The 9,689-nt window shown below is 45.9% G+C and overlaps 1 protein-coding gene across 3 annotated transcripts; it reads left to right on the top strand.

Annotated features, from left to right (window-relative positions):
- The first annotated feature begins 595 nt into the window (after positions 1 to 595).
- On the top strand, positions 596 to 9,338 carry syt5a (synaptotagmin Va). 3 transcript variants are annotated; one of them, XM_061750336.1, is made up of 10 exons: positions 596 to 723; positions 2,511 to 2,671; positions 3,230 to 3,244; positions 5,520 to 5,701; positions 5,918 to 6,004; positions 6,085 to 6,252; positions 6,317 to 6,484; positions 6,799 to 6,916; positions 8,080 to 8,213; positions 8,450 to 9,338. In XM_061750336.1, exons 1-10 carry the CDS (start codon positions 680 to 682, stop codon positions 8,657 to 8,659), a joined length of 1,287 nt encoding a protein of 428 aa, XP_061606320.1. In that variant the 5' UTR covers positions 596 to 679; the 3' UTR covers positions 8,660 to 9,338. The 3 variants fall into 3 exon arrangements, with proteins under 3 accessions (XP_061606320.1, XP_061606318.1, XP_061606319.1); XM_061750334.1 differs by lacking the exon at positions 596 to 723 and adding an exon at positions 2,354 to 2,440; XM_061750335.1 differs by lacking the exons at positions 596 to 723; positions 3,230 to 3,244 and adding an exon at positions 2,354 to 2,440.
- The last annotated feature ends 351 nt before the right edge of the window (positions 9,339 to 9,689 follow it).

Below are 9,689 nucleotides of genomic sequence, written 5' to 3'. Positions count from 1 at the left end.
TGTCATGTCATGTTAGATAAACATAACCTAACATAACCCAGCCCATTGAAAAGTCCTGCAGATAGGAGGTTTTGCACTCGCCACCAATACGAGCAATGTTGAAAATCGTCACTTCAAAGTCCTGCTCGATTGCGTATCTCATCCGTCCTGTTCGTCCCAACTAGACCTTATGACCCTCGGCTCCAAAAGAAAGGTTTCCTGCGAATGACAGATGGTCGAACGCTGCCCACCATGCTGAATGAGGTCGCGTGAGTTTCTCATGCTTTTGGACTGAAATACGGAGAATGTATTGATGCCCAATGCTGTACTTGTAAAATGTACCTCTGCGTCTGCGTCTGCTTGAGAACAAAAGACGGTTTGAGTTGCTTCTTAACAGCTAATCAGCATGGCCCTCTATAATAGTGCCTTCCTGGAATTGGGGGGGGGGGGGAACCCACAGGATTTTATTTAGTCAAACATACTAAAATATAGCATCTCAGGTGTTTTTTGTTTTGTTGTTTTAAAAGTCCAAATGTGTTGTGCAGTGTGGCCAGTAAGTAGTTGTCAGTGAGGGATAATGAGGAGATTAAAAAAGAGGAAGGGGGGAGGAGAGAGAGAGAGAGAGAGAGAGAGAGAGAGTTGTGGACGACGACTTCTCCTCTTCAGCGAGCACCGTCGGATTGGAGCGCAACACATTTGGATGCATGATGATATTATGAAAAGTGAAAGGACACACAAAGATCGGTGAGTCATAATTTATATTGCACACGTACATTTTACTTTTAGTCACAGGGTTAACTTGACATGGCCTTTCAAGTACAAAAAAAAAATCCTTCACAAAACTAAATAAAAGCTCAAATAAAATGAATAAAAAATATCGTTTCCCTATGGTGGTAAATTAGAAGCCACAGCCACAGTAAAGTACTGTAGGTTTCGTTGTCCTGTCTTCCATGATTAAAAAGCACTTTTCCTCAATTATGTTCGAGAGAAAAAGATTAGATGTGATTCACAATGAATGTATGTCTTCTAAAATCGCAAAAGCTGAGTTTAAGTGGCTTAGTGGTCGCTGTGCTTCTCATCTATTGACAGTGTTGACAAACAAGTCGCTCCAATGAGCTGCAGTGCCCGTTTCCACACGACTGTACCCCAACCACCAGCGCCCGTTCTCTTGTTGTGTTGTACATTGGGTGTATGTGTTTGATATTGGAAAATAAGCAGGCGTCGCTTAAGGGACTTGTCGTTTCTTAAACACATCACTGCGAACTGCAAAACCAATAACAAACATTGATTTAATGAATACCTCTGTTCCAGTGTCAATTACAGGTAAAGGTTACATCTTTGTGCATGCTGTACATTGTATCAACATAACATACTGTAACACACACATCTGCTTCGAGATAAAGTGGGTCAGATGTCGTGATGGAAGTTTGACGTGTAAGTGATGAGGCCAGTGTCTTCGTTCGAGGGTGACTGGTCACGAGGGCGAAGGATTACTGGGAAATGTCCAAAAGGGGCGGAGACGCGAAAAGACAAAAAAAAAAAAACGTGCTTCATTTATTTAAATCTTGGGATTTTTGAATGACCTTAAGTACTTAATCTGGTTACAACGCCGCGCAGCGACACACACAGGGCCGTCTGCTTTGACTCGTTATTGAGTGTGACATTGAAAGGCGTGCGGGCTGAAGTCACACCTTGAAATTCCCACAGATTGTTCTGGAATGATGGCAATTCAAGTTGATTTGAAACTATGTTGTACATGGGCAGGTCATGTTGCAAGTGAAGTGATGAAACGTCAATCACAATAAGTGTCAATCACTATGCCTCTCTCTGTTCCCTTACGCAAACGAAAGTTTTCCCAATCTGAATCTAAAATACGTTCCACCCTATATTGGAAATTGAGTAAATACGTGACAGAAATAGAATTTATATACGTGCGGAAACTCCAACTCCAATGGTTTTGAAATGATGCCAAAATATAATAATAAAAGCTGATAATAATTTTATAAAGATAGATAGCGTACGCTACACATGAGCATCATGGCCACAATGTTATATTGTACAGTGCATCTAACACAAGTCCGTTAGGACCGTTTTTTGATGTTGACAACACATATTCTTTTTTTTTTTAAATATACAACTGTGTTACAACGGTCATTACTTTTTCTGAACAGTGTATCTTTTTTTGAAAGGAGAAAAACATTTGCATCGAGTAGTCAGAATTTTGTTCCCCCTCGTAATCGGAATTTCGAGCCGGTGCAACCTCGCTCGTGCGGTGGACTGGATGTGGCCCCCGCACCTAAAGTTTGACACCAGTTGTGTCGCGCATCTCGATAAGCGGTCGTCACTTACCTCGTAATGCGCCTTTCTACTTCCAGGCACTCAAAATGCTGCACAATGTCACCTCGTTGGCACTGTGGTTTGTTTTTGTGCAGAACTGCAAAGGAAAACACTTGGAACGGATGTGAGCGCTAAAATGATCACAGCAGCACACGCACAAAGAATTGCATCTAAAACAAATTGTATTTCCACAGAGCAATGATGCCATCGCTTAGCACCGCGGGGGCGCGACTCCGCAGGGCAGCGGAAGAGGAAAGCAAAGAGCCCCCGCCGCCCCCGCCGCCCTCGCATCACTCCAACCATCAGTTTGCAAGCATGAAGAACAAGTTCTTCAACGAGCTCACCCACTTGGCCAGTAAGTCAACATGCACGCACGCACGCACACGCAATGCTTGTCCAAAATAGCACAATTCATATTCCTATTGTGGATAAGGCCCTATGTCGTGGGATTTTGAGTGTGCGCTGTCCTTTTGGCCTGCTAAAATAAACACCTAACCGAGCCTAAATCGAAGGAAAACAAAAACATTCAAACACATAACACAAGCAATCAAATGTAAATAGTGTACAGCACCACTACGCACCACTGTATGTTTAACACTTTAAGAAGTTTCTAAGTGTGTGGTAGAGGTTAATAGGCGTGTAGGGAAGATGAATAAGAGGTTCATCCGGTTTTATAGTACATAGAAAGAATCCCCAAAATATGGGGTCCCTACTTTTACATGAGTAAAAACAAAGCATTATTACAGTACATGGCAGGATTAGCGATATACCGTACTGTCGCTCTTGCACGCTTGTCTTGTTTATTTCTCTCTCTAATCATCTTAGCATCCATCTTTTGTCATCTCACGTTCCATTTGTATTGTCTTCTTTCTTTCTCTTCTCATTGTCATGTGACCCCTGTGCGCCGCGCCAGACCATAAACAGAATAGTAAGTACATGCCACGAAACACCGTTTGAAATACGTTGTTGTTACGTTGTTTGAAACACAAATCTAAATGAGGTTGTCCAGTCGACTGTTGTCGGCGGAAAAGTTGGAGGTAGAACGATGATGCAATAGTAAGTAGTGAATGTTTGGAAGTATTCATATTCAATCCATTGTTTTGTGGTATGGTAATACTTGGGCAGGGAAACAATGAACTGATAACCACTACGCCACTGTGGCGCTACATCGTATTCATGTCCAAATGACGCAGAGTTTCGGGACAGTCAAACAATAATCTGGCACAAAACCAATTCGCAAAGGTGGAATCAAGGCAAGCGGACGGTTCTTGCTTGTTGAGAACATTCCGCCAAAAGGCTTCTTCAGTTCACAAATGGAGGCGTGTCGGGCAGGGCTACATTACATACCACAGCTACATTTGAGAACCGAAGAAGTCTTCCGGATTGGTCTCCATCAGAGCAGAACTGTCGAGTTGCCTCGATTATAATGACCCGGATGACTGAGAACGTGGACAGACAGAAACTCTTTGCGTTTCTTTGTCATCCTATCAACTGCATAAAGCATTTCAATGGAAGGACGCTTGAGGATTCATTCAATATCCAACTTGTGTCCTGAATTATCCATGTACTAGGCGCTATTTGTCCTCACTAGGAAGACAATTTTGCGCACCAGCAGAAGGACTAAGGTGCACTCGTAGAACAACATTCGTTCGTACTCGTGATGTTTTCGACTGGACTGTATGACATTTCTGCGCACTACTACAATGACTAGAGTGCACCGATAGAACGACTGTCTGACGAGAGAGGCTAAACTGCGCGCTATTGGACATCTGTGCTCCTTGGTACTAGTGCTCCTAATGAAGTGCTAGATGTTAACTAGCGGAAACGCATAATGTGACTTCTACTACTAGTAGGCCCGGTTTTGCCTCACGTAATTGCGCGACTACGGAGTTCCATTCGTTCCACTAGTGTGCAGAAATGTCACAGAGTATTGGGGAAAAAAACATGGCCGTTCTACCAGTGTGCTGAATTGTCTTACTAGTGAGGACCAAGACTGTACGAGTGCATGGGCAAGTCAGCGCAGTGGTAAGATATTGAGTAAATGCTCCAAAGGCTTGCCAGAGCTGTAGAACAAAGAAATGACTCCTTGGAGTGGCGCTGGACTAAGATTAATGCGAGGATTTCTGGTTACATTTGCACTGTAAGAGGGTTAGGGTTGCACTGCTGGGACTGTATTGGATTGGACAGGTGATGAGCAGTGCCTGGGTTTCCCCACACATGCCACTTAGAATTAAGGCCAACAATTTCTATCTTGCTCTCATCAGACCAGACAATCTTATTTCTCACCATCTTGGAGTCCTTCAGGTGTTTTTTAGCAAACTCCACGCGGGCTTTCAAGCGCCTGGCACTGAGGAGAGGCTTCCTTCCGTCGGGCCACTCGGCTATAAAGCCCCAACTGGTGGAGGGCTGCGCTGAACTTTCTCCCATCTCTGGATCTCAGCCACAGTGATCTTTGGGTTCTTCTTCACCTCTCTCACCAAGGCTCTTCTCCTCCGATTGCTCAGTTTGGCCGTACGGAGGGCCAGCTCTAGGAAGGGTTCTGGTCGTGCCAAACGTCTTCCATTTAAGGATTATGGAGGCCAATGCGCTCTTCGGAACCGTAATTGCAGCAGATTTGTTTTTGTAACCTTGGCCAGATCTGTGCCTTGGCACAATTCTGTCCCTGAGCTCTTCAGGCAGTTCCTTTGACCTCATGACTTTCATTTGCTCTGAGATGCACTGTGAGCTAGCTGTAAGGTCTTATATAGACAGGAGCGTGGCTTTCCTAATCAAGTCCAATCCGTACAATCAAACACCGCTGGACTCCAATGAAGGTGTACAACCATCTCAAGGAGGGTCAGAAGAAATGGACAGCACCCGAGTTCAATATATGAGTGGCACAGCAAAGGGTCTGAATACTTCTGGCTTTGTGATATTTCATTTTTTCATTTTTAATAAATCTGCACAAATTTCAACCATTCAGTTTTTTTCTGTCAATATGGGCGGGGTGCTGTGTGTACATTAATGAGGGGAAAATGAACTTAAATGATTTTCACAAATGGCCGCAATATCACAAAGAGTGACAAATTGAAGGGGGTCTGAAAACTTTTCCGTCCCCACTGTATGTTTCGCCGATAAAACGCAGATTCAGACAATGGCCCTCAGCTTGGGACCACCCAGCATCCACCTGCATTGCACCTAACGTTCCTTCCTTCTTTTTCAAGTGCCCATGTGGGCAGTGGGCGCCATTGTGGTGGTCGTCCTCGCCCTCATCGCCTGTATGGGATTCTGCATCTACAAGAAGTGCATCCACAAAGGCAAGAAGCCCAAGAAGGTGAGAGAAAGGAGGGCTGGGCGAGGAGGCAAGAAGAAGGAAAAGGAAGGAGAGGAGGGCGATGAAAAGAAGGTGAGAGAACTTGGCTTCGGTTACGTGACACACTTCAACCATCGTTTTTCTTGAATTGATTAAAGATTCTGAGCGAAGATTGTATTTTTCCAATATCGGGAACGATCGCTGTCACGGCCATAACGACGCACGTTCAGGGATTTCCGTCCCAAAGTAGGGACGTTCCGTAGCATTGGACGGCTCCGCTTACGGCTTGCTTCCCTGTGGTTCTTACAGGAAGGAGAGGAAGGGAAAGAAGAGGAGGAGAAAGAGAACTTTGGCAAACTGGAGTACACGTTGGACTACAACTTCACCGATAACCAGGTACGCCCACATCGCCTATCCCGCCCGTACACACGTGCCATCGGTAACGGCGTCGTCGTTTCTCCCGTTGGTCCTTTTAGCTGATCGTGGGGATCCTGCAGGCTCAGGACCTGGCAGCCATGGACATGGGCGGAACTTCAGACCCGTACGTTAAAGTCTACATGCTGCCTGACAAGAAGAAAAAGTTTGAGACCAAAGTCCAGCGCAAGAACCTCTGTCCTGTTTTCAATGAGACCTTCATCTTCAAGGTGTGTCGAACCGACCGTCGGTATGGTTACGATACTTTTTAAACGCCTTCTTTTCACCCCCCAGATACCCTACACCGAGTTGGGCGGTCAGACGCTGGTGCTTCAGGTTTTCGACTTCGACCGCTTCGGCAAACATGACGTCATCGGTCAGATCAAAATTCCCATGAACACCGTGGACCTCGGACAACCGATGCACGAATGGAGGGATCTGATTGGAGGAGAGAAAGAGGAGGCGGGTTCTTTTTTCAGCTCCAATTGGATCTGTTTTGCCATTTGACAGCAATGAAAATGTGAAGTGTGAAACTGTACATGAGCTAAGTGTGCGTATTTGATATGGGCTAGAGGCGACCGTGCTTGAGAGGACGTTTGCGTCGGCCGCTTTTTGACAGGTTCCAACAGAAACGTGTTCCAACAGATTCATGGGGAATCCCGAGACAGTAAAAGCTATCAATACGTTGGATTATGTGTGCAAGGAAAATCAACAGTATGGAAGATGTTAAAACAACCACAGCCTGATGTTACATTTTTTTGTTTTGTTTAATAAAGCAAGAGAAGCTCGGAGACATCTGCATTTCCCTTCGCTACGTCCCCACGGCTGGCAAGCTAACCGTTAACGTCATGGAAGCCAAGAACTTGAAGAAGATGGATGTCGGAGGACTGTCGGGTGAGTGCGCGCGCACACACACGCACACACGTGTAGCGTATATGGGTCAAATCAAAATGGCTTTCGTTTTGGAGAAAAGAATAAGACGGAAGCGACGCTTGCGTTACTTCCGCTTTACTGTAATTCCACGTTGAATTGTCAAAATCAAACTATTACCATGTCACTTTTTATCGGTATAAAATGGAGGGAAAATGACGAGAAACCTTTTATCAGCCTCGTAATCTGACACTTTATGAAATTTGGAGTTCGAGATGACCAACCAAGAGAGGAATTTTGTAGTATGTTTAACGACTTCTACAAGGGATCAAGAGGGAAACACACAAAAGGGGTCTAACTAAAGAAAGAAAATAACACGAATAATGGTAAAAAGAAGGAGAATCGGCGTACGAAAAGGGGGATAGAACATCGTGTGTTGGACTAAAGTTGGAAACGCGAGCGTTTACTGCGTCCATTGTGGACGGGAGAGAGAGAGAGAGAGAGAGAGAGAGAGAGAGAGAGAGAGAGAGAGAGGATAAAGTTGAGATTTTGTCTGAAGCTAGTAATCCAGCCATCCATTTCTGTGCCGCTTTATCCTCATTAGGGTCGCGGGCGTGCTGGAGCCTATCCCAGCTTACTGCGGGCAGGAGGCGGGGTACACCCTGAACCGGTCGCCAGCCAATCGCAGGGCACATACAAACAAACAAACAACCATTGGCACTCACATTCACACCTAACGGGCAATTCAGAGTCTTCAATGAACCTAGCATGCCTGTTTTTGGGATGCGGGAGGAAAGCGGAGTGCCCGGAGAAAAGCCACGCAGGCACGGGGAGAACATGCAAACTCCGCACAGGCGGGGCCCGGGATTTGAACTCGGGTCCTCAGAGCTGTGAGGCAGACGCCCTAACCAGTCGCGCACCGTGCCCGAAGCTGGTCATTTCCCAGAAATGATATTGTCGTCTGGCAAAGTTGCCGTGTCTACTCACTCACGACCTAAGTTCAAGCCGGTGGGTGGTGGTCTCTCTCTGGAAGTGGCCGTTTATCAAGGTGTGTGTGTGTGTGTGCGGGGGGGGGGGGGGGTCACCGCGTCACCTCAGTTTGCGGGGCGCATGTCCGCTACACACGCACGCACACAGAAAAATCGACAGATGCAATGTATTGTTGTTGATCGTGTCCACTTTGACAGATCCCTTTGTGAAAGTGGTGCTCCAGCACAACGGGAAGCGCCTGAAGAAGAAGAAGACGTCAGTGAAGCAAAACACTCTGAATCCGTACTTCAATGAGAGCTTCAGCTTCGAGATTCCCTTCTCCCAGATCCAGGTGGGCAAACCCCTCACAAACTAAAGAGGAGGAACTTTGTTGACTTTTTCAACGTTACTGCATGGCAACTTTAACCAAGACGAGAATGAGAAAGCACGCGATAGACTCTTAACATTTGCATCAATTCTTATCATTCTCACAATACTTCTGTCCATGTGCAATACAGAGGCCAACCACGATACGGTATTTTCTTCTGGCAAGAGCGCAATTTGGTTTTCTGTCTTCAAACCCCGCAGAAAGTCCAGGTGATCATCACGGTGTACGACTACGACAAACTGGGCAGCAACGACCCCATCGGCAAGTGCTGGATCGGTTACGGCGCCTCGGGCGTCGGACTGCGCCACTGGTCCGACATGTTGGCCAATCCGCGTCGTCCGGTGGCTCAGTGGCACGTGCTGCTGCCGGAGGAGGAGGTGGACGCCGCTCTCAAGGCTCCCGTCCGCTAAGCCCGACCTACGAGACCGCACGTTGACACCGACTCGTTGACGTACGGCGGCTCGCGGAAGTAGCTCGAACGTTTTTGTCCCGTTACAACCCCAAACGCAAATGGCATTTATTGTGATTTCATCCTCATTGTTCTTTGAACTTGCATAACAGTGACAGACACTTTACAACTTTACAATGGTTGACATTTGACAAAGACAACCTTGAACGTACTTTATTCCGCAGAGCTGCGCATCCTTTTTCGTGTAATACCCGTCTTGATTTTGTCAAGGCGGGAATCATTTTAGTATTGTGAATTTGTAGTCTGTTTTGAAGAAATGCAACAACACCTTCGTACCGTGATTCTTTCGTCTTTGCAAAAGAGTTTTAGCTTTTCGTGTGTGCGTGTGTGTGTGTGCGTGTATTGTTAAAAAAAAAAATGCAGATGTATTGGTCTAATTATCGGAAATTCAACATCACGTGTGAATTTACAAGTCAAAATAGGAGACAAAACTGCATCAGCGCAATCTCGTAGTCTCACTTTTGAGCCCTGCGCGGGAAAAGTGTTTAGTGACATATTTTTATGGTTTCGCTTTCTTTGTGCGTGAACAAGAAAATATACGTGATCGTGTGCGCATGTGTAATGTGATATACATGTAAGTAAAACGTGAATAAATGGAATATTTCGGACAAATCCAGTGACAGATGGTTCTGTGGATTTACTCTCCAGCTCATTTACACACACATTACGAATCACGTTGACACAGGCATGCCCCCGCGCGCACACACGAACCAATGACACGTGTGGGAAAGGTGCCATATGTATTGTCAATAGTGTTCCCAATTGTAAATGGGTTCCACAAATACTGTCAACGGGAGCAATATGATCATATGAGTTGATGACACACCCAGAAAACCAAATACTTCTGAGGGTTGATCCCATTTTGAGGGTTAGCTTTGTGGATTCGTGCAGACTTTTGAGAGGTGAGTGTGCGTGTGCGTGTGCGCGTGCGTGTGGCGAAAGACTGGATTAGCGAGTGGCCTCTTTCGTCC

This window comes from Phyllopteryx taeniolatus, chromosome 16, assembly GCF_024500385.1.
Source record: "Phyllopteryx taeniolatus isolate TA_2022b chromosome 16, UOR_Ptae_1.2, whole genome shotgun sequence".
NCBI classification, from domain to species: domain Eukaryota; kingdom Metazoa; phylum Chordata; class Actinopteri; order Syngnathiformes; family Syngnathidae; genus Phyllopteryx; species Phyllopteryx taeniolatus.
The sequence above is the reverse complement of the archived record's forward strand: the minus strand, read 5'-3'. Positions and strand labels throughout refer to the sequence as shown.